The sequence below is a fragment of the Hyla sarda genome, unplaced genomic scaffold (assembly GCF_029499605.1).
Source record: "Hyla sarda isolate aHylSar1 unplaced genomic scaffold, aHylSar1.hap1 scaffold_1127, whole genome shotgun sequence".
In the NCBI taxonomy this organism is placed as follows: Eukaryota; Metazoa; Chordata; class Amphibia; order Anura; family Hylidae; genus Hyla; species Hyla sarda.
Window position 1 is genome coordinate 15,691 of NW_026607748.1, and position 26,564 is coordinate 42,254.

Here is a 26,564-nt window from a genome sequence, read left to right on the forward strand (position 1 = left end):
TATATAATAAGTGAGAATGTGTATGTGACATATGATGTGGCCCCTGTATGATATATATAATAAGTGAGAATGTGTATGTGACATATGATGTGGTTCCTGTATGATATATATAATAAGTGAAGATGTGTATGTGACATATGATGTGGTTCCTGTATGATATATATAATAAGTGAGGATGTGTATGTGACATATGATGTGACCCCTGTATGATATATATAATAAGTGAGGATATGTATGTGATATATGATGTGGCCTCTGTATGATATATATAATAAGTGAGGATGTGTATGTGACATATGATGTGGCCCCTGTATGATATATAATAAGTGAGGATGTGTATGTGACATATGATGTGGCCCCTGTATGATATATATAATAAGTGAGGATGTGTATGTGACATATGATGTGACCCCTGTATGATATATATAATAAGTGAGGATGTGTGTGTGATATATATAATAAGTGAGGATGTGTATGTGACATATGATGTGGTCCCTGTATGATATATATAATAAGTGAGGATGTGTATGTGACATATGATGTGGCCCCTGTATGATATATATAATAAGTGAAGATGTGTATGTGACATATGATGTGGCCCCTGTATGATATATATAATAAGTGAGGATGTGTATGTGACATATGATGTGGCCCCTGTATGATATATATAATAAGTGAGGATGTGTATGTGACATATGATGTGGTCCCTGTATGATATATATAATAAGTGAGGATGTGTATGTGACATATGATGTGACCCCTGTATGATATATAATAAGTGAGGATGTGTATGTGACATATGATGTGGCCCCTGTATGATATATATAATAAGTGAGGATGTGTATGTGACATATGATGTGGTCCCTGTATGATATATATAATAAGTGAGGATGTGTATGTGACATATGATGTGACCCCTGTATTATATATATAATAAGTGAGAATGTGTATGTGACATATGATGTGGCCCCTGTATAATTTAGGGCCCCATTAGGACTATCCCCCTCCAGCTGACCCCGTTGTCTCCTCTTCTCCTGAATGACCCCCAAGGATGGACAAGGACAGGAATGAGATGACTAAGAGAATATTACACCTCACCTTGGAGATCCTCCACCTGCTGACCGGAGAGGTGAGGTGACCCATCTACATTTCTATCATCTTTATTGTATTATGGAACAAGTCAGAGATACAGAAGGGAAAATCCAGAATAGGAAGAATCCAGGGTCCTGTATAAGATCTTCAAGGCCCCAGAACTGCCCCCAGTATTCCAGATGTGGTCACTAGAGCTCTATACAGGGGGTGCCATCTCCTCTTTGTAGTGAGGGAGGAATACTGGGGTCAGTCCCCTCATTGTCTCTCTCCATACACAGGATTACACCATAGTGAAGAAGACATCGGGGGAGTGTGTGGCCCCCAGAAGCCATCTACAGGAGTCAGGAGGACGGAGCAGGGCCCGGGGCCCCATCATGGAGCCTACACCTCACTCACCGATACATGATCAGAAGATACTAGAACTTATCCACAGGATCACTGAACTGCTGACTAGAGAGGTGACCCTGCTGGGACATTATACAGTAATGGAGGGGTCTGGTGATGACTGGAGAGGTGACACTGCTGGGACATTATACAGTAATGGAGGGGTCTGGTGATGACTGGAGAGGTGACCCTGCTGGGACATTATACAGTACTGGAGGGGTCTGGTGATGACTGGGGAGGTGACACTGCTGGGACATTATACAGTAATGGAGGGGTCTGGTGATGACTGGAGAGGTGACACTGCTGGGACATTATACAGTAATGGAGGGGTCTGGTGATGACTGGAGAGGTGACACTGCTGGGACATTATACAGTAATGGAGGGGTCTGGTGATGACTGGAGAGGTGACACTGCTGGGAATGCTGGGACATTATACAGTAATGGAGGGGTCTGGTGATGACTGGAGAGGTGACACTGCTGGGAATGCTGGGACATTATACAGTAATGGAGGGGTCTGGTGATGACTGGAGAGGTGACACTGCTGGGACATTATACAGTAATGGAGGGGTCTGGTGATGACTGGACAGGTGACACTGCTGGGACATTATACAGTAATGGAGGGGTCTGGTGATGACTGGAGAGGTGACACTGCTGGGACATTATACAGTAATGGAGGGGTCTGGTGATGACTGGAGAGGTGACTCTGCTGGGAATGCTGGGACACTATACAGTAATGGAGTTATGTGGTGATGACTGGAGAGGTGACACTGCTGGAACATCATACAGTAATGGAGGGGTCTGGTGATGACTGGAGAGGTGACACTGCTGGGACATTATACAGTAATGGAGGGGTCTGGGGATGACTGGAGAGGTGACACTGCTGGGACATTATACAGTAATGGAGGGGTCTGGTGATGACTGGAGAGGTGACACTGCTGGGACATTATACAGTAATGGAGGGGTCTGGTGATGACTGGAGAGGTGACACTGCTGGGACATTATACAGTAATGGAGGGGTCTGGTGATGACTGGAGAGGTGACACTGCTGGGACATTATACAGTAATGGAGGGGTCTGGTGATGACTGGAGAGGTGACACTGCTGGGACATTATACAGTAATGGAGGGGTCTGGTGATGACTGGAGAGGTGACACTGCTGGGACATTATACAGTAGTGGAGGGGTCTGGTGATGACTGGAGAGGTGACACTGCTGGGACATTATACAGTAATGGAGGGGTCTGGTGATGACTGGAGAGGTGACACTGCTGGGAATGCTGGGACATTATGCAGTAATGGAGGGGTCTGGTGATGACTGGAGAGGTGACACTGCTGGGACATTATACAGTAATGGAGGGGTCTGGTGATGACTGGAGAGGTGACACTGCTGGGACATTATACAGTAATGGAGGGGTCTGGTGATGACTGGAGAGGTGACACTGCTGGGACATTATACAGTAATGGAGGGGTCTGGTGATGACTGGAGAGGTGACACTGCTGGGAATGCTGGGACATTATACGTAATGGAGGGGTCTGGTGATGACTGGAGAGGTGACACTGCTGGGACATTATACAGTAATGGAGGGGTCTGGTGATGACTGGAGAGGTGACACTGCTTGGACATTATACAGTAATGGAGGGGTCTGGTGATGACTGGAGAGGTGACACTGCTGGGACATTATACAGTAAGGTAGGGGTCTGGTGATGACTGGAGAGGTGACACTGCTGGGACATTATACAGTAATGGAGGGGTCTGGTGATGACTGGAGAGGTGACACTGCTGGGACATTATACAGTAATGGAGGGGTCTGGTGATGACTGGAGAGGTGAGACTGCTGGGACATTATACAGTAATGGAGGGGTCTGGTGATGACTGGAGAGGTGACACTGCTGGGACATTATACAGTAATGGAGGGGTCTGGTGATGACTGGAGAGGTGACACTGCTGGGACATTATACAGTAATGGAGGGGTCTGGTGATGACTGGAGAGATGTCACTGCTGGGAATGCTGGGACATTATACAGTAATGGAGGGGTCTGGTGATGACTGGAGAGGTGACACTGCTGGGACATACAGTAATGAAGGGGTCTGGTGATGACTGGAGAGGTGACACTGCTGGGACATTATACAGTAATGGAGGGGTCTGGTGATGACTGGAGAGGTGACACTGCTGGGACATTATACAGTAATGGAGGGGTCTGGTGATGACTGGAGAGGTGACACTGCTGGGAATGCTGGGACATTATATAGTAATGGAGGGGTCTGGTGATGACTGGAGAGGTGACACTGCTGGGACATTATACAGTAATGGAGGGGTCAGGTGATGACTAGAGAGGTGACACTGCTGGGACATTATACAGTAATGGAGGGGTCTGGTGATGACTGGAGAGGTGACACTGCTGGGACATTATACAGTAATGGAGGGGTCTGGTGATGACTGGAGAGGTGACACTGCTGGGACATTATACAGTAATGGAGGGGTCTGGTGATGACTGGAGAGGTGACACTGCTGGGACAATATACAGTAATGGGGGGTCTGGTGATGACTGGAGAGGTGACACTGCTGGGACATTATACAGTAATGGAGGGGTCTGGTGATGACTGGAGAGGTGACACTGCTGGGACATTATACAGTAATGGAGGGGTCTGGTGATGACTGGAGAGGTGACACTGCTGGGACATTATACAGTAATGGAGGGGTCTGGTGATGACTGGAGAGGTGACACTGCTGGGAATGCTGGGACATTATACAGTAATGGAGGGGTCTGGTGATGACTGGAGAGGTGACACTGCTGGGACATTATACAGTAATGGAGGGGTCTGGTGATGACTGGAGAGGTGACACTGCTGGGAATGCTGGGACATTATACAGTAATGGAGGGGTCTGGTGATGACTGGAGAGGTGACACTGCTGGGACATTATACAGTAATGGGGGGGTCTGGTGATGACTGGAGAGGTGACACTGCTGGGACATTATACAGTAATGGAGGGGTCTGGTGATGACTGGAGAGGTGACACTGCTGGGAATGCTGGGACATTATACAGTAATGGAGGGGTCTGGTGATGACTGGAGAGGTGACACTGCTGGGACATTATACAGTAATGGAGGGGTCTGGTGATGACTAGAGAGGTGACACTGCTGGGACATTATACAGTGATGGAGGGGTCTGGTGATGACTGGAGAGGTGACACTGCTGGGAATGCTGGGACATTATACAGTAATGGAGGGGTCTGGTGATGACTGGAGAGGTGACACTGCTGGGACATTATACAGTAATGGAGGGGTCTGGTGATGACTGGAGAGGTGACACTGCTGGGACATTATACAGTAATGGAGGGGTCTGGTGATGGCTGGAGAGGTGACACTGCTGGGACATTTTACAGTAATGAAGGGGTCTGGTGATGACTGGAGAGGTGACACTGCTGGGAATGCTGGGACATTATACAGTAATGGAGGGGTCTGGTGATGACTGGAGAGATGACACTGCTGGGACATTATACAGTAATGGAGGGGTCTGGTGATGACTGGAGAGGTGACACTGCTGGGACATTATACAGTAATGGAGGGGTCTGGTGATGACTGGAGAGGTGACACTGCTGGGACATTATACAGTAATGGAGGGATCTGGTGATGACTGGAGAGGTGACACTGCTGGGACATTATACAGTAATGGAGGGGTCTGGTGATGACTGGAGAGGTGACACTGCTGGGAATGCTGGGACATTATACAGTAATGGAGGGGTCTGGTGATGACTGGAGAGGTGACACTGCTGGGACATTATACAGTAATGGAGGGGTCTGGTGATGACTGGAGAGGTGACACTGCTGGGACATTATACAGTAATGGAGGGGTCTGGTGATGACTGGAGAGGTGACACTGCTGGAACATCATACAGTAATGGAGGGGTCTGGTGATGACTGGAGAGGTGACACTGCTGGGAATGCTGGGACATTATGCAGTAATGGAGGGGTCTGGTGATGACTGGAGAGGTGACACTGCTGGGAATGCTGGGACATTATACAATAATTAAGGGGTCTGGTGATGACTGGAGAGGTGACACTGCTGGGACATTATACAGTAATGGAGGGGTCTGGTGATGACTGGAGAGGTGACACTGCTGGGAATGCTGGGACATTATACGTAATGGAGGGGTCTGGTGATGACTGGAGAGGTGACACTGCTGGGACATTATACAGTAATGGAGGGGTCTGGTGATGACTGGAGAGGTGACACTGCTGGGACATTATACAGTCATGGAGGGGTCTGGTGATGACTGGAGAGGTGACACTGCTGGGACATTATACAGTAAGGTAGGGGTCTGGTGTTGACTGGAGAGGTGACACTGCTAGGAATGCTGGGACACTATACAGTAATGGAGGGGTCTGGTGATGACTGGAGAGGTGACACTGCTGGGAATGCTGGGACATTATACAGTAATGGAGGGGTCTGGTGATGACTGGAGAGGTGACACTGCTGGGAATGCTGGGACATTATACAGTAATGGAGGGGTCTGGTGATGACTGGAGAGGTGACACTGCTGGGACATTATACAGTAAGGTAGGGGTCTGGTGATGACTGGAGAGGTGACACTGCTGGGACATTATACAGTAATGGAGGGGTCTGGTGATGACTGGAGAGGTGACACTGCTGGGAATGCTGGGACATTATACAGTAATGGAGGGGTCTGGTGATGACTGGAGAGGTGACACTGCTGGGAATGCTGGGACATTTTACAGTAATGGAGGGGTCTGGTGATGACTGGAGAGGTGACACTGCTGGGACATTATACAGTAATGGAGGGGTCTGGTGATGACTGGAGAGGTGACACTGCTGGGACATTATACAGTAATGGAGGGGTCTGGTGATGACTGGAGAGGTGACACTGCTGGGACATTATACAGTAATGGAGGGGTCTGGTGATGACTGGAGAGGTTTCACTGCTGGGAATGCTGGGACATTATACAGTAATGGAGGGGTCTGGTGATGACTGGAGAGGTGACACTGCTGGGACATACAGTAATGAAGGGGTCTGGTGATGACTGGAGAGGTGACACTGCTGGGACATTATACAGTAACGGAGGGGTCTGGTGATGACTGGAGAGGTTTCACTGCTGGGAATGCTGGGACATTATACAGTAATGGAGGGGTCTGGTGATGACTGGAGAGGTGACACTGCTGGGACATACAGTAATGAAGGGGTCTGGTGATGACTGGAGAGGTGACACTGCTGGGACATTATACAGTAACGGAGGGGTCTGGTGATGACTGGAGAGGTGACACTGCTGGGAATGCTGGGACATTATACAGTAACGGAGGAGTCTGGTGATGACTGGAGAGGTTACACTGCTGGGACATTTTACAGTAATGGAGGGGTCTGGTGATGACTGGAGAGGTGACACTGCTGGGACATTATACAGTAATGGAGGGGTCTGGTGATGGCTGGAGAGGTGGCACTGCTAGGACATTATACAGTAATGGAGGGGTCTGGTGATGACTGGAGAGGTGCCACTGCTGGGACATTATACAGTAATGGAGGGGTCTGGTGATGACTGGAGAGGTGACACTGCTGGGAATGCTGGGACATTATATAGTAATGGAGGGGTCTGGTGATGACTGGAGAGGTGACACTGCTGGGACATACAGTAATGAAGGGGTCTGGTGATGACTGGAGAGGTGACACTGCTGGGACATTATACAGTAACGGAGGGGTCTGGTGATGACTGGAGAGGTGACACTGCTGGGAATGCTGGGACATTATACAGTAACGGAGGAGTCTGGTGATGACTGGAGAGGTGACACTGCTGGGACATTTTACAGTAATGGAGGGGTCTGGTGATGACTGGAGAGGTGACACTGCTGGGACATTATACAGTAATGGAGGGGTCTGGTGATGGCTGGAGAGGTGGCACTGCTAGGACATTATACAGTAATGGAGGGGTCTGGTGATGACTGGAGAGGTGACACTGCTGGGACATTATACAGTAATGGAGGGGTCTGGTGATGACTGGAGAGGTGACACTGCTGGGAATGCTGGGACATTATATAGTAATGGAGGGGTCTGGTGATGACTGGAGACTTGACACTGCTGGGACATTATACAGTAATGGAGGGGTCTGGTGATGACTGGAGAGGTGACACTGCTGGGACATTATACAGTAATGGAGGGGTCTGGTGATGACTGGAGAGGTGACACTGCTGGGACATTATACAGTAATGGAGGGGTCTGGTGATGACTGGAGAGGTGACACTGCTGGGACATTATACAGTAATGGAGGGGTCTGGTGATGACTGGAGAGGTGACACTGCTGGGACATTATACAGTAATGGAGGGGTCTGGTGATGACTGGAGAGGTGACACTGCTGGGAATGCTGGGACATTATACAGTAATGAAGGGGTCTGGTGATGACTGGAGAGGTGACACTGCTGGGACATTATACAGTAATGGAGGGGTCTGGTGATGACTGGAGAGGTGACACTGCTGGGAATGCTGGGACATTATACAGTAATGGAGGGGTCTGGTGATGACTGGAGACGTGACTCTGCTGGGACATTATACAATAATGGAGGGGTCTGGTGATGACTGGAGAGGTGACACTGCTGGGACATTATACAGTAATGGAGGGGTCTGGTGATGACTGGAGAGGTGACACTGCTGGGATATTATATAGTAATGGAGGGGTCTGGTGATGACTGGAGAGGTGACACTGCTGGGACATTATACAGTAATAAAGGGGTCTGGTGATGACTGGAGAGGTGACACTGCTGGGACATTATACAGTAAGGTAGGGGTCTGGTGATGACTGGAGAGGTGACACTGCTGGGACATTATACAGTAATGGAGGGGTCTGGTGATGACTGGAGAGGTGACACTGCTGGGATATTATATAGTAATGGAGGGGTCTGGTGATGACTGGAGAGGTGACACTGCTGGGACATTATACAGTAATGGAGGGGTCTGGTGATGACTGGAGAGGTGACACTGCTGGGACATTATACAGTAAGGTAGGGGTCTGGTGATGACTGGAGAGGTGACACTGCTGGGACATTATACAGTAATGGAGGGGTCTGGTGATGACAGGAGAGGTGACACTGCTGGGAATGCTGGGACATTATACAGTAATGGAGGGGTCTGGTGATGACTGGAGAGGTGACACTGCTGGGAATGCTGGGACATTATACAGTAATGGAGGGGTCTGGTGATGACTGGAGAGGTGACACTGCTAGGACATTATACAGTAATGGAGGGGTCTGGTGATGACTGGAGAGGTGACACTGCTGGGACATTATACAGTAATGGAGGGGTCTGGTGATGACTGGAGAGGTGACACTGCTGGGACATTATACAGTAATGGAGGGGTCTGGTGATGACTGGAGAGGTGTCACTGCTGGGACATTATACAGTAATGGAGGGGTCTGGTGATGACTGGAGAGGTGACACTGCTGGGACATTATACAGTAATGGAGGGGTCTGGTGATGACTGGAGAGGTGACACTGCTGGGACATACAGTAATGAAGGGGTCTGGTGAGGACTGGAGAGGTGACACTGCTGGGACATTATACAGTAACGGAGGGGTCTGGTGATGACTGGAGAGGTGACACTGCTGGGACCTTATACAGTAATGGAGGGGTCTGGTGATGACTGGAGAGGTGACACTGCTGGGACATTATACAGTAATGGAGGGGTCTGGTGATGACTGGAGAGGTGACACTGCTGGGACATTATACAGTAATGGAGGGGTCTGGTGATGGCTGGAGAGGTGGCACTGCTAGGACATTATACAGTAATGGAGGGGTCTGGTGATGACTGGAGAGGTGACACTGCTGGGACATTATACAGTAATGGAGGGGTCTGGTGATGACTGGAGAGGTGACACTGCTGGGAATGCTGGGACATTATACAGTAATGGAGGGGTCTGGTGATGACTGGAGAGGTGACACTGCTGGGACATTATACAGTAATGGAGGGGTCTGGTGATGACTGGAGAGGTGACACTGCTGGGAATGCTGGGACATTATACAGTAATGGAGGGGTCTGGTGATGACTGGAGACGTGACACTGCTGGGACATTATACAATAATGGGGGGGTCTGGTGATGACTGGAGAGGTGACACTGCTGGGACATTATACAGTAATGGAGGGGTCTGGTGATGACTGGAGAGGTGACACTGCTGGGAATGCTGGGACATTATACAGTAATGGAGGGGTCTGGTGATGACTGGAGAGGTGACACTGCTGGGACATTATACAGTAATGGAGGGGTCTGGTGATGACTGGAGAGGTGACACTGCTGGGACATTATACAGTAATGGAGGGGTCTGGTGATGACTGGAGAGGTGACACTGCTGGGACATTATACAGTAATGGGGGGTTTTGGTGATGACTGGAGAGGTGACACTGCTGGGACATTAAACAGTAATGGAGGGGTCTGGTGATGACTGGAGAGGTGACACTGCTGGGAATGCTGGGACATTATACAGTAATGGAGGGGTCTGGTGATGACTGGAGAGGTGACACTGCTGGGACATTATACAGTAATGGAGGGGTCTGGTGATGACTAGAGAGGTGACACTGCTGGGACATTATACAGTAATGGAGGGGTATGGTGATGACTGGAGAGGTGACACTGCTGGGAATGCTGGGACATTATACAGTAATGGAGGGGTCTGGTGATGACTGGAGAGGTGAGACTGCTGGGACATTATACAGTAATGGAGGGGTCTGGTGATGACTGGAGAGGTGACACTGCTGGGACATTATACAGTAATGGAGAGGTCTGGTGATGACTGGAGTGGTGACACTGCTTGGACATTATACAGTAATGGAGGGGTCTGGTGATGACTGGAGAGGTGACACTGCTGAGAATGCTGGGACATTATACAGTAATGGAGGGGTCTGGTGATGACTGGAGAGGTGACACTGCTGGGATATTATATAGTAATGGAGGGGTCTGGTGATGACTGGAGAGGTGACACTGCTGGGACATTATACAGTAATGGAGGGGTCTGGTGATGACTGGAGAGGTGACACTGCTGGGACATTATACAGTAATGGAGGAGTCTGGTGATGACTGGAGAGGTGACACTGCTGGGACATTATACAGTAATGGAGGGGTCTGGTGATGACTGGAGAGGTGACACTGCTGGGACATTATACAGTAATGGAGGGGTCTGGTGATGGCTGGAGAGGTGACACTGCTAGGACATTATACAGTAATGGAGGGGTCTGGTGATGGCTGGAGAGGTGACACTGCTGGGACATTTTACAGTAATGAAGGGGTCTGGTGATGACTGGAGAGGTGACACTGCTGGGAATGCTGGGACATTATACAGTAATGGAGGGGTCTGGTGATGACTGGAGAGATGACACTGCTGGGACATTATACAGTAATGGAGGGGTCTGGTGATGACTGGAGAGGTGAAACTGCTGGGAATGCTGGGACATTATACAGTAATGGAGGGGTCTGGTGATAACTGGAGAGGTGACACTGCTGGGAGATTATACAGTAATGGAGGGGTCTGGTGATGACTGGAGAGGTGACACTGCTGGGAATGCTGGGACATAATACAGTAATGGAGGGGTCTGGTGATGACTGGAGAGGTGACACTGCTGGGACATTATACAGTAATGGAGGGGTCTGGTGATGACTAGAGAGGTGACACTGCTGGGACATTATACAGTAATGGAGGGGTCTGGTGATGACTGGAGAGGTGACACTGCTGGGACATTATACAGTAATGGAGGGGTCTGGTGATGACTGGAGAGGTGACACTGCTGGGACATTATACAGTAATGGAGGGGTCTGGTGATGACTGGAGAGGTGACACTGCTGGGACATTATACAGTAATGGAGGGGTCTGGTGATGACTGGAGAGGTGACACTGTTGGGAATGCTGGGACATTATACAGTAATGGAGGGGTCTGGTGATGACTGGAGAGGTGACACTGCTGGGACATTATACAGTAATGGAGGGGTCTGGTGATGACTGGAGAGGTGACACTGCTGGGACATTATACAGTAATGGAGGGGTCTGGTGATGACTGGAGAGGTGACACTGCTGGGACATTATACAGTAATGGAGGGGTCTGGTGATGACTGGAGAGGTGACACTGCTGGGACATTATACAGTAATGGAGGGGTCTGGTGATGACTGGAGAGGTGACACTGCTAGGACATTATACAGTAATGGAGGGGTCTGGTGATGACTGGAGAGGTGACACTGCTGGGAATGCTGGGACATTTTACAGTAATGGAGGGGTCTGGTGATGACTGGAGAGGTGACACTGCTGGGAATGCTGGGACATTATACAGTAATGGAGGGGTCTGGTGATGACTGGAGAGGTGACACTGCTGGGACATTATACAGTAATGGAGGGGTCTGGTGATGACTGGAGTGGTGACACTGCTAGGACATTATACAGTAATGGAGGGGTCTGGTGATGACTGGAGAGGTGACACTGCTGGGACATTATACAGTAATGGAGGGGTCTGGTGATGACTGGAGAGGTGACACTGCTGGGACATTATACAGTAATGGAGGGGTCTGGTGATGACTGGAGAGGTTTCACTGCTGGGAATGCTGGGACATTATACAGTAATGGAGGGGTCTGGTGATGACTGGAGAGGTGACACTGCTGGGACATACAGTAATGAAGGGGTCTGGTGATGACTGGAGAGGTGACACTGCTGGGACATTATACAGTAACGGAGGGGTCTGGTGATGACTGGAGAGGTGACACTGCTGGGACATTATACAGTAATGGAGGGGTCTGGTGATGACTGGAGAGGTGACACTGCTGGGACATTATACAGTAATGGAGGGGTCTGGTGATGACTAGAGAGGTGACACTGCTGGGACATTATACAGTAATGGAGGGGTCTGGTGATGACTGGAGAGGTGACACTGCTGGGACATTATACAGTAATGGAGGGGTCTGGTGATGACTGGAGAGGTGACACTGCTGGGACATTATACAGTAATGGAGGGGTCTGGTGATGACTGGAGAGGTGACACTGCTGGGAATGCTGGGACATTATACAGTAATGAAGGGGTCTGGTGATGACTGGAGAGGTGACACTGCTGGGACATTATACAGTAATGGAGGGGTCTGGTGATGACTGGAGAGGTGACACTGCTGGGAATGCTGGGACATTATACAGTAATGGAGGGGTCTGGTGATGACTGGAGAGGTGACACTGCTGGGAATGCTGGGACATTATACAGTAATGGAGAGGTCTGGTGATGACTGGAGAGGTGACACTGCTGGGACATTATACAGTAATGGAGGGGTCTGGTGATGACTGGAGAGGTGACACTGCTGGGATATTATATAGTAATGGAGGGTTCTGGTGATGACTGGAGAGGTGACACTGCTGGGAATGCTGGGACATTATACAGTAATGAAGGGGTCTGGTGATGACTGGAGAGGTGACACTGCTGGGACATTATACAGTAATGGAGGGGTCTGGTGATGACTGGAGAGGTGACACTGCTGGGATATTATATAGTAATGGAGGGTTCTGGTGATGACTGGAGAGGTGACACTGCTGGGAATGCTGGCACATTATACAGTAATGAAGGGGTCTGGTGATGACTGGAGAGGTGACACTGCTGGGACATTATACAGTAATGGAGGGGTCTGGTGATGACTGGAGAGGTGACACTGCTGGGACATTATACAGTAATGGAGGGGTCTGGTGATGACTGGAGAGGTGAAACTGCTGGGAATGCTGGGACATTATACAGTAATGGAGGGGTCTGGTGATGACTGGAGAGGTGACACTGCTGGGAATGCTGGGACATTATACAGTAATGGAGAGGTCTGGTGATGACTGGAGAGGTGACACTGCTGGGACATTATACAGTAATGGAGGGGTCTGGTGATGACTGGAGAGGTGACACTGCTGGGACATTATACAGTAAGGTAGGGGTCTGGTGATGACTGGAGAGGTGACACTGCTGGGACATTATACAGTAATGGAGGGGTCTGGTGATGACTGGAGAGGTGACACTGCTGGGAATGCTGGGACATTATACAGTAATGGAGGGGTCTGGTGATGACTGGAGAGGTGACACTGCTGGGAATGCTGGGACATTATACAGTAATGGAGGGGTCTGGTGATGACTGGAGAGGTGACACTGCTGGGACATTATACAGTAATGGAGGGGTCTGGTGATGACTGGAGAGGTGACACTGCTAGGACATTATATAGTAATGGAGGGGTCTGGTGATGACTGGAGAGGTGACACTGCTGGGACATTATACAGTAATGGAGGGGTCTGGTGATGACTGGAGAGGTGACACTGCTGGGACATTATACAGTAATGGAGGGGTCTGGTGATGACTGGAGAGGTGACACTGCTGGGACATTATACAGTAATGGAGGGGTCTGGTGATGACTGGAGAGGTGTCACTGCTGGGAATGCTGGGACATTATACAGTAATGGAGGGGTCTGGTGATGACTGGAGAGGTGACACTGCTGGGACATACAGTAATGAAGGGGTCTGGTGAGGACTGGAGAGGTGACACTGCTGGGACCTTATACAGTAATGGAGGGGTCTGGTGATGACTGGAGAGGTGACACTGCTAGGACATTATACAGTAATGGAGGGGTCTGGTGATGACTGGAGAGGTGACACTGCTGGGACATTTTACAGTAATGGAGGGGTCTGGTGATGACTGGAGAGGTGACACTGCTGGGACATTATACAGTAATGAAGGGGTCTGGTGATGACTGGAGAGGTGACACTGCTGGGACATTATACAGTAATGGAGGGGTCTGGTGATGACTGGAGAGGTGACACTGCTGGGAATGCTGGGACATTATACAGTAATGGAGGGGTCTGGTGATGACTGGAGAGGTGACACTGCTGGGACATTATACAGTAATGGAGGGGTCTGGTGATGACTAGAGAGGTGACACTGCTGGGACATTATACAGTAATGGAAGGGTCTGGTGATGACTGGAGAGGTGACACTGCTGGGACATTATACAGTAATGGAGGGGTCTGGTGATGACTGGAGAGGTGACACTGCTGGGACATTATACAGTAATGGAGGGGTCTGGTGATGACTGGAGAGGTGACACTGCTGGGAATGCTGGGACATTATACAGTAATGGAGGGGTCTGGTGATGACTGGAGAGGTGACACTGCTGGGACATTATACAGTAATGGAGGGGTCTGGTGATGACTGGAGAGGTGACACTGCTGGGAATGCTGGGACATTATACAGTAATGGAGGGGTCTGGTGATGACTGGAGACGTGACACTGCTGGGACATTATACAATAATGGGGGGGTCTGGTGATGACTGGAGAGGTGACACTGCTGGGACATTATACAGTAACGGAGGGGTCTGGTGATGACTGGAGAGGTGACACTGCTGGGAATGCTGGGACATTATACAGTAATGGAGGGGTCTGGTGATGACTGGAGAGGTGACACTGCTGGGACATTATACAGTAATGGAGGGGTCTGGTGATGACTGGAGAGGTGACACTGCTGGGACATTATACAGTAATGGAGGGGTCTGGTGATGACTGGAGAGGTGACACTGCTGGGACATTATACAGTAATGGGGGGGTCTGGTGATGACTGGAGAGGTGACACTGCTGGGACATTATACAGTAATGGAGGGGTCTGGTGATGACTGGAGAGGTGACACTGCTGGGAATGCTGGGACATTATACAGTAATGGAGGGGTCTGGTGATGACTGGAGAGGTGACACTGCTGGGACATTATACAGTAATGGAGGGGTCTGGTGATGACTGGAGAGGTGACACTGCTGGGAATGCTGGGACATTTTACAGTAATGGAGGGGTCTGGTGATGACTGGAGAGGTGACACTGCTGGGACATTATACAGTAATGAAGGGGTCTGGTGATGACTGGAGAGGTGACACTGCTGGGACATTATACAGTAATGGAGGGGTCTGGTGATGACTGGAGAGGTGACACTGCTGGGAATGCTGGGACATTATACAGTAATGGAGGGGTCTGGTGATGACTGGAGAGGTGACACTGCTGGGACATTATACAGTAATGGAGGGGTCTGGTGATGACTAGAGAGGTGACACTGCTGGGACATTATACAGTAATGGAAGGGTCTGGTGATGACTGGAGAGGTGACACTGCTGGGACATTATACAGTAATGGAGGGGTCTGGTGATGACTGGAGAGGTGACACTGCTGGGACATTATACAGTAATGGAGGGGTCTGGTGATGACTGGAGAGGTGACACTGCTGGGAATGCTGGGACATTATACAGTAATGGAGGGGTCTGGTGATGACTGGAGAGGTGACACTGCTGGGACATTATACAGTAATGGAGGGGTCTGGTGATGACTGGAGAGGTGACACTGCTGGGAATGCTGGGACATTATACAGTAATGGAGGGGTCTGGTGATGACTGGAGACGTGACACTGCTGGGACATTATACAATAATGGGGGGGTCTGGTGATGACTGGAGAGGTGACACTGCTGGGACATTATACATTAACGGAGGGGTCTGGTGATGACTGGAGAGGTGACACTGCTGGGAATGCTGGGACATTATACAGTAATGGAGGGGTCTGGTGATGACTGGAGAGGTGACACTGCTGGGACATTATACAGTAATGGAGGGGTCTGGTGATGACTGGAGAGGTGACACTGCTGGGACATTATACAGTAATGGAGGGGTCTGGTGATGACTGGAGAGGTGACACTGCTGGGACATTATACAGTAATGGAGGGGTCTGGTGATGACTGGAGAGGTGACACTGCTGGGACATTATACAGTAATGGAGGGGTCTGGTGATGACTGGAGAGGTGACACTGCTGGGAATGCTGGGACATTATACAGTAATGAAGGGGTCTGGTGATGACTGGAGAGGTGACACTGCTGGGACATTATACAGTAATGGAGGGGTCTGGTGATGACTGGAGAGGTGACACTGCTGGGAATGCTGGGACATTATACAGTAATGGAGGGGTCTGGTGATGACTGGAGACGTGACTCTGCTGGGACATTATACAATAATGGAGGGGTCTGGTGATGACTGGAGAGGTGACACTGCTGGGACATTATACAGTAATGGAGGGGTCTGGTGATGACTGGAGAGGTGAAACTGCTGGGAATGCTGGGACATTATACAGTAATGGAGGGGTCTGGTGATGACTGGAGAGGTGACACTGCTGGGAATGCTGGGACATTATACAGTAATGGAGAGGTCTGGTGATGACTGGAGAGGTGACACTGCTGGGACATTATACAGTAATGGAGGGGTCTGGTGATGACTGGAGAGGTAACACTGCTGGGACATTATACAGTAATGGAGGGGTCTGGTGATGACTGGAGAGGTGACACTGCTGGGACATTATACAGTAAGGTAGGGGTCTGGTGATGACTGGAGAGGTGACACTGCTGGGACATTATACAGTAATGGAGGGGTCTGGTGATGACTGGAGAGGTGACACTGCTGGGAATGCTGGGACATTATACAGTAATGGAGGGGTCTGGTGATGACTGGAGAGGTGACACTGCTGGGAATGCTGGGACATTATACAGTAATGGAGGGGTCTGGTGATGACTGGAGAGGTGACACTGCTGGGACATTATACAGTAATGGAGGGGTCTGGTGATGACTGGAGAGGTGACACTGCTAGGACATTATACAGTAATGGAGGGGTCTGGTGATGACTGGAGAGGTGACACTGCTGGGACATTATACAGTAATGGAGGGGTCTGGTGATGACTGGAGAGGTGACACTGCTGGGACATTATACGGTAATGGAGGGGTCTGGTGATGAGTGGAGAGGTGACACTGCTGGGACATTATACAGTAATGGAGGGGTCTGGTGATGACTGGAGAGGTGTCACTGCTGGGAATGCTGGGACATTATACAGTAATGGAGGGGTCTGGTGATGACTGGAGAGGTGACACTGCTGGGACATACAGTAATGAAGGGGTCTGGTGAGGACTGGAGAGGTGACACTGCTGGGACATTTTACAGTAACGGAGGGGTCTGGTGATGACTGGAGAGGTGACACTGCTGGGACCTTATACAGTAATGGAGGGGTCTGGTGATGACTGGAGAGGTGACACTGCTGGGACATTTTACAGTAATGGAGGGGTCTGGTGATGACTGGAGAGGTGACACTGCTGGGACATTATACAGTAATGGAGGGGTCTGATGATGACTGGAGAGGTGACACTGCTGGGACATTATACAGTAATGGAGGGGTCTGGTGATGGCTGGAGAGGTGGCACTGCTAGGACATTATACAGTAATGGAGGGGTCTGGTGATGACTGGAGAGGTGACACTGCTGGGACATTTTACAGTAATGGAGGGGTCTGGTGATGACTGGAGAGGTGACACTGCTGGGACATTATACAGTAATGGAGGGGTCTGGTGATGACTGGAGAGGTGACACTGCTGGGACATTATACAGTAATGGAGGGGTCTGGTGATGACTGGAGAGGTGACACTGCTGGGACATTATACAGTAATGGAGGGGTCTGGTGATGACTGGAGAGGTGACACTGCAGGGACATTATACAGTAATGGAGGGGTCTGGTGATGACTGGAGAGGTGACACTGCTGGGACATTATACAGTAATGGAGGGGTCTGGTGATGACTAGAGAGGTGACACTGCTGGGACATTATACAGTAATGGAAGGGTCTGGTGATGACTGGAGAGGTGACACTGCTGGGACATTATACAGTAATGGAGGGGTCTGGTGATGACTGGAGAGGTGACACTGCTGGGACATTATACAGTAATGGAGGGGTCTGGTGATGACTGGAGAGGTGACACTGCTGGGAATGCTGGGACATTATACAGTAATGGAGGGGTCTGGTGATGACTGGAGAGGTGACACTGCTGGGACATTATACAGTAATGGAGGGGTCTGGTGATGACTGGAGAGGTGACACTGCTGGGAATGCTGGGACATTATACAGTAATGGAGGGGTCTGGTGATGACTGGAGACGTGACACTGCTGGGACATTATACAGTAATGGAGGGGTCTGGTGATGACTGGAGAGGTGACACTGCTGGGACATTATACAGTAACGGAGGGGTCTGGTGATGACTGGAGAGGTGACACTGCTGGGAATGCTGGGACATTATACAGTAATGGAGGGGTCTGGTGATGACTGGAGAGGTGACACTGCTGGGTCATTATACAGTAATGGAGGCGTCTGGTGATGACTGGAGAGGTGACACTGCTGGGACATTATACAGTAATGGAGGGGTCTGGTGATGACTGGAGAGGTGACACTGCTGGGACATTATACAGTAATGGGGGGGTCTGGTGATGACTGGAGAGGTGACACTGCTGGGACATTATACAGTAATGGAGGGGTCTGGTGATGACTGGAGAGGTGACACTGCTGGGAATGCTGGGCCATTATACAGTAATGGAGGGGTCTGGTGATGACTGGAGAGGTGACACTGCTGGGACATTATACAGTAATGGAGGGGTCTGGTGATGACTAGAGAGGTGACACTGCTGGAACATTATACAGTAATGGAGGGGTATGGTGATGACTGGAGAGGTGACACTGCTGGGAATGCTGGGACATTATACAGTAATGGAGGGGTCTGGTTATGACTGGAGAGGTGAGACTGCTGTTACGCCTAGCGCTCCGGGTCCCCGCTCCTCCCCGGAGCGCGTACGGCGTCTCTCTCTCCGCAGCGCCCCGGTCGGTCCCGCTGACCGGGAGCGCTGCACTGTCATGGCCGTCGGGGATGCGATTCGCACAGCGGGACGCGCCCGCTCGCGAATCGCATCCCAGGTCACTTACCCGTTCCCGTCCCCTGCTGTCATGTGCTGGCGCGCGCGGCTCCGCTCTCTAGGGCGCGCGCGCGCCAGCTCCCTGAGACTTAAAGGGCCAGTGCACCAATGATTGGTGCCTGGCCCAATTAGCTTAATTGGCTTCCACCTGGTCCCTGACTATATCTGACCTCCTCCCATGCACTCCCTTGCCGGATCTTGTTGCCTTGTGCCAGTGAAAGCGTTTTGTGTGTCCCAAGCCTGTGTACCAGAACTTCTGCTATCCACCCTGACTACGAACCTTGCCGCCTGCCCCCGACCTTCTGCTACGTCCGACCTTGCTTCTGTCTACTCCCTTGTACCGCGCCAATCTTCAGCAGCCAGAGAGGGTGAGCCGTTGCTAGTGGATACGACCTGGTCACTACCGCCGCAGCAAGACCATCCCGCTTTGCGGCGGGCTCTGGTGAAAACCAGTAGGGACTTAGAACCGATCCACTAGCACGGTCCACGCCAATCCCTCTCTGGCACAGAGGATCCACCTCCTGCCAGCCGGCATCGTGACAGTCCTCCTGCCAGCCGGCATCGTGACAGTAGATCCGGCCATGGATCCCGCTGACGTCCCTCTGCCTTATATCTCTGATATCACCACGGTGGTCGCCCAGCAATCCCGACAGATCGCCCATCTAACCCACCAGCTGTCGGAAGTATTCACCATTGTGCAGCAACTTCAGTCGCAACTTCAGCAGCAATCATCTCCTCCGCCAGCTCCTGCACCCCTTCCGCAGCGAGTGGCCACTCCTAGCCTCCGCCTGTCCTTGCCGGACAAATTTAATGGGGACTCTAAGTTTTGCCGTGGCTTTCTTTCACAATGTTCCCTGCACATGGAGATGATGTCGGACCAGTTTCCTACTGAAAGGTCTAAGGTGGCTTTCGTAGTCAGCCTTCTGTCTGGAAAAGCCCTGTCATGGGCCACACCGCTCTGGGACCGCGATGACCCCGTCACTGCCTCTGTACACTCCTTCTTCTCGGAAATTCGAAGTGTCTTTGAGGAACCTGCCCGAGCCTCTTCTGCTGAGACTGCCCTGCTGAACCTGGTCCAGGGTAATTCTTCCGTTGGCGAGTACGCCATACAATTCCGTACTCTTGCTTCTGAACTTTCCTGGAATAATGAGGCCCTCTGCGCGACCTTTAAAAAAGGCCTATCCAGCAACATTAAAGATGTTCTGGCCGCACGAGATACTCCTGCTAATCTGCATGAACTCATTCATCTAGCCACTCGCATTGACATGCGTTTTTCTGAGAGGCATCAAGAGCTCCGCCAGGAAAAAGACTTAGATCTCTGGACACCTCTCCCACAGTCTCCATTGCAATCTGCGCCTAGGCCTCCCGCCGAGGAGGCCATGCAAGTGGATCGGTCTCGCCTGACCCTGGAAGAGAGGAATCGCCGTAAGGAAGAGAATCTTTGTCTGTACTGTGCCAGTACCGAACATTTTTTGGTGGATTGCCCTATCCGTCCTCCACGTCTGGGAAACGCACGCTCGCACCCAGCTCTCGTGGGTGTGGCGTCTCTTGATGCTAAGTCGGCTTCTCCACGTCTCACGGTGCCTGTACGGATTTCTTCTTCAGCCAGCTCTTCCCTCTCAGCCGTGGCCTGCCTGGACTCTGGTGCCTCTGGGAATTTTATTCGGGAGTCCTTGGTGAATAAATTCCGCATCCCGGTGACCCGTCTTGTCAAGCCACTCCACATTTCCGCGGTCAACGGAGCCAGGTTGGATTGCACCGTGCGTTTCCGCACGGAGCCCCTCCTAATGTGCATCGGACCTCATCATGAGAAAATTGAGTTTTTGGTCCTCTCCAATTGCACTTCTGAAATTCTCCTTGGACTACCCTGGCTTCAACACCATTCCCCAACCCTGGATTGGTCCTCAGGGGAGATCAAGAGCTGGGGTACCTCTTGCTTCAAGGACTGCCTTAAACCGGTTCCCAGTACTCCCTGCCGTGACCCTGTGGTTCCTCCTGTATCCGGTCTCCCTAAGGTCGTTATGGACTCTGCCCGCCTTAAGAAGTGCCTCTCCCCCCCTCCCAGTCCAGTCAGTCAAGCCTCGGTGCCTCCTCGTGGCCCTCGTCCTGGTGTCACACTGCCCCGTGCCAGGCCTCGCCCTCTGCCCTCCCTCCCCATTCCCACTCCTGCTGTACTGCCTGCCGTTGAGGAATCCCTCCATCCTTTCCCGGTGTCCTCATCCCGGGGGGGGCAGTTACCGGACAAAGAGAAGGGGAGACCTAAGGGGGGGGGTACTGTTACGCCTAGCGCTCCGGGTCCCCGCTCCTCCCCGGAGCGCGTACGGCGTCTCTCTCTCCGCAGCGCCCCGGTCGGTCCCGCTGACCGGGAGCGCTGCACTGTCATGGCCGTCGGGGATGCGATTCGCACAGCGGGACGCGCCCGCTCGCGAATCGCATCCCAGGTCACTTACCCGTTCCCGTCCCCTGCTGTCATGTGCTGGCGCGCGCGGCTCCGCTCTCTAGGGCGCGCGCGCGCCAGCTCCCTGAGACTTAAAGGGCCAGTGCACCAATGATTGGTGCCTGGCCCAATTAGCTTAATTGGCTTCCACCTGGTCCCTGACTATATCTGACCTCCTCCCATGCACTCCCTTGCCGGATCTTGTTGCCTTGTGCCAGTGAAAGCGTTTTGTGTGTCCCAAGCCTGTGTACCAGAACTTCTGCTATCCACCCTGACTACGAACCTTGCCGCCTGCCCCCGACCTTCTGCTACGTCCGACCTTGCTTCTGTCTACTCCCTTGTACCGCGCCAATCTTCAGCAGCCAGAGAGGGTGAGCCGTTGCTAGTGGATACGACCTGGTCACTACCGCCGCAGCAAGACCATCCCGCTTTGCGGCGGGCTCTGGTGAAAACCAGTAGTGACTTAGAACCGGTCCACTAGCACGGTCCACGCCAATCCCTCTCTGGCACAGAGGATCCACCTCCTGCCAGCCGGCATCGTGACAGTCCTCCTGCCAGCCGGCATCGTGACAACTGCTGGGACATTATACAGTAATGGAGGGGTCTGGTGATGACTGGAGAGGTGACACTGCTGGGACATTATACAGTAATGGAGGGGTCTGGTGATGACTGGAGTGGTGACACTGCTGGGACATTATACAGTAATGGAGGGGTCTGGTGATGACTGGAGAGGTGACACTGCTGGGAATGCTTGGACATTATACAGTAATGGAGGGGTCTGGTGATGACTGGAGAGGTGACACTGCTGAGAATGCTGGGACATTATACAGTAATGGAGGGGTCTGGTGATGACTGGAGAGGTGACACTGCTGGGATATTATATAGTAATGGAGGGGTCTGGTGATGACTGGAGAGGTGACACTGCTGGGACATTATACAGTAATGGAGGGGTCTGGTGATGACTGGAGAGGTGACACTGCTGGGACATTATACAGTAAGGTAGGGGTCTGGTGATGACTGGAGAGGTGACACTGCTGGGACATTATACAGTAATGGAGGGGTCTGGTGATGACTGGAGAGGTGACACTGCTGGGACATTATACAGTAATGGAGGGGTCTGGTGATGGCTGGAGAGGTGACACTGCTAGGACATTATACAGTAATGGAGGGGTCTGGTGATGGCTGGAGAGGTGACACTGCTGGGACATTTTACAGTAATGAAGGGGTCTGGTGATGACTGGAGAGGTGACACTGCTGGGAATGCTGGGACATTATACAGTAATGGAGGGGTCTGGTGGTGACTGGAGAGATGACACTGCTGGGACATTATACAGTAATGGAGGGGTCTGGTGATGACTGGAGAGGTGACACTGCTGGGACATTATACAGTAATGGAGGGGTCTGGTGATGACTGGAGAGGTGACACTGCTGGGACATTATACAGTAATGGAGGGGTCTGGTGATGACTGGAGAGGTGACACTGCTGGGAATGCTGGGACATAATACAGTAATGGAGGGGTCTGGTGATGACTGGAGAGGTGACACTGCTGGGACATTATACAGTAATGGAGGGGTCTGGTGATGACTAGAGAGGTGACACTGCTGGGACATTATACAGTAATGGAGGGGTCTGGTGATGACTGGAGAGGTGACACTGCTGGGACATTATACAGTAATGGAGGGGTCTGGTGATGACTGGAGAGGTGACACTGCTGGGAATGCTGGGACATTATACAGTAATGGAGGGGTCTGGTGATGACTGGAGAGGTGACACTGCTGGGAATGCTGGGACATTATACAGTAATGGAGGGGTCTGGTGATGACTGGAGAGGTGACACTGCTGGGACATTATACAGTAACGGAGGGGTCTGGTGATGACTGGAGAGGTGACACTGCTGGGAATGCTGGGACATTATACAGTAATGGAGGGGTCTGGTGATGACTGGAGAGGTGACACTGCTGGGTCATTATACAGTAATGGAGGCGTCTGGTGATGACTGGAGAGGTGACACTGCTGGGACATTATACAGTAATGGAGGGGTCTGGTGATGACTGGAGAGGTGACACTGCTGGGACATTATACAGTAATGGGGGGGTCTGGTGATGACTGGAGAGGTGACACTGCTGGGACATTATACAGTAATGGAGGGGTCTGGTGATGACTGGAGAGGTGACACTGCTGGGAATGCTGGGCCATTATACAGTAATGGAGGGGTCTGGTGATGACTGGAGAGGTGACACTGCTGGGACATTATACAGTAATGGAGGGGTCTGGTGATGACTAGAGAGGTGACACTGCTGGGACATTATACAGTAATGGAGGGGTATGGTGATGACTGGAGAGGTGACACTGCTGGGAATGCTGGGACATTATACAGTAATGGAGGGGTCTGGTTATGACTGGAGAGGTGAGACTGCTGTTACGCCTAGCGCTCCGGGTCCCCGCTCCTCCCCGGAGCGCGTACGGCGTCTCTCTCTCCGCAGCGCCCCGGTCGGTCCCGCTGACCGGGAGCGCTGCACTGTCATGGCCGTCGGGGATGCGATTCGCACAGCGGGACGCGCCCGCTCGCGAATCGCATCCCAGGTCACTTACCCGTTCCCGTCCCCTGCTGTCATGTGCTGGCGCGCGCGGCTCCGCTCTCTAGGGCGCGCGCGCGCCAGCTCCCTGAGACTTAAAGGGCCAGTGCACCAATGATTGGTGCCTGGCCCAATTAGCTTAATTGGCTTCCACCTGGTCCCTGACTATATCTGACCTCCTCCCATGCACTCCCTTGCCGGATCTTGTTGCCTTGTGCCAGTGAAAGCGTTTTGTGTGTCCCAAGCCTGTGTACCAGAACTTCTGCTATCCACCCTGACTACGAACCTTGCCGCCTGCCCCCGACCTTCTGCTACGTCCGACCTTGCTTCTGTCTACTCCCTTGTACCGCGCCAATCTTCAGCAGCCAGAGAGGGTGAGCCGTTGCTAGTGGATACGACCTGGTCACTACCGCCGCAGCAAGACCATCCCGCTTTGCGGCGGGCTCTGGTGAAAACCAGTAGGGACTTAGAACCGATCCACTAGCACGGTCCACGCCAATCCCTCTCTGGCACAGAGGATCCACCTCCTGCCAGCCGGCATCGTGACAGTCCTCCTGCCAGCCGGCATCGTGACAGTAGATCCGGCCATGGATCCCGCTGACGTCCCTCTGCCTTATATCTCTGATATCACCACGGTGGTCGCCCAGCAATCCCGACAGATCGCCCATCTAACCCACCAGCTGTCGGAAGTATTCACCATTGTGCAGCAACTTCAGTCGCAACTTCAGCAGCAATCATCTCCTCCGCCAGCTCCTGCACCCCTTCCGCAGCGAGTGGCCACTCCTAGCCTCCGCCTGTCCTTGCCGGACAAATTTAATGGGGACTCTAAGTTTTGCCGTGGCTTTCTTTCACAATGTTCCCTGCACATGGAGATGATGTCGGACCAGTTTCCTACTGAAAGGTCTAAGGTGGCTTTCGTAGTCAGCCTTCTGTCTGGAAAAGCCCTGTCATGGGCCACACCGCTCTGGGACCGCGATGACCCCGTCACTGCCTCTGTACACTCCTTCTTCTCGGAAATTCGAAGTGTCTTTGAGGAACCTGCCCGAGCCTCTTCTGCTGAGACTGCCCTGCTGAACCTGGTCCAGGGTAATTCTTCCGTTGGCGAGTACGCCATACAATTCCGTACTCTTGCTTCTGAACTTTCCTGGAATAATGAGGCCCTCTGCGCGACCTTTAAAAAAGGCCTATCCAGCAACATTAAAGATGTTCTGGCCGCACGAGATACTCCTGCTAATCTGCATGAACTCATTCATCTAGCCACTCGCATTGACATGCGTTTTTCTGAGAGGCATCAAGAGCTCCGCCAGGAAAAAGACTTAGATCTCTGGACACCTCTCCCACAGTCTCCATTGCAATCTGCGCCTAGGCCTCCCGCCGAGGAGGCCATGCAAGTGGATCGGTCTCGCCTGACCCTGGAAGAGAGGAATCGCCGTAAGGAAGAGAATCTTTGTCTGTACTGTGCCAGTACCGAACATTTTTTGGTGGATTGCCCTATCCGTCCTCCACGTCTGGGAAACGCACGCTCGCACCCAGCTCTCGTGGGTGTGGCGTCTCTTGATGCTAAGTCGGCTTCTCCACGTCTCACGGTGCCTGTACGGATTTCTTCTTCAGCCAGCTCTTCCCTCTCAGCCGTGGCCTGCCTGGACTCTGGTGCCTCTGGGAATTTTATTCGGGAGTCCTTGGTGAATAAATTCCGCATCCCGGTGACCCGTCTTGTCAAGCCACTCCACATTTCCGCGGTCAACGGAGCCAGGTTGGATTGCACCGTGCGTTTCCGCACGGAGCCCCTCCTAATGTGCATCGGACCTCATCATGAGAAAATTGAGTTTTTGGTCCTCTCCAATTGCACTTCTGAAATTCTCCTTGGACTACCCTGGCTTCAACACCATTCCCCAACCCTGGATTGGTCCTCAGGGGAGATCAAGAGCTGGGGTACCTCTTGCTTCAAGGACTGCCTTAAACCGGTTCCCAGTACTCCCTGCCGTGACCCTGTGGTTCCTCCTGTATCCGGTCTCCCTAAGGTCGTTATGGACTCTGCCCGCCTTAAGAAGTGCCTCTCCCCCCCTCCCAGTCCAGTCAGTCAAGCCTCGGTGCCTCCTCGTGGCCCTCGTCCTGGTGTCACACTGCCCCGTGCCAGGCCTCGCCCTCTGCCCTCCCTCCCCATTCCCACTCCTGCTGTACTGCCTGCCGTTGAGGAATCCCTCCATCCTTTCCCGGTGTCCTCATCCCGGGGGGGGCAGTTACCGGACAAAGAGAAGGGGAGACCTAAGGGGGGGGTACTGT

The 26,564-nt window shown here is 51.8% G+C and overlaps 1 protein-coding gene across 1 annotated transcript in view; it reads left to right on the plus strand.

The window, feature by feature from the left end:
* Positions 1–995: 995 nt before the first annotated feature.
* Positions 996–26,564, plus strand: part of LOC130301389 (zinc finger protein 585B-like) — a 75,065-nt gene continuing 49,496 nt past the window's right edge. The window contains exons 1-2 of the mRNA XM_056551621.1: positions 996–1,129; positions 1,371–1,550. Coding sequence (XP_056407596.1) covers positions 1,052–1,129; positions 1,371–1,550 — 258 coding nt within the window. The 5' untranslated portion in view covers positions 996–1,051. The remainder of the gene's footprint in view (positions 1,130–1,370; positions 1,551–26,564) is intronic.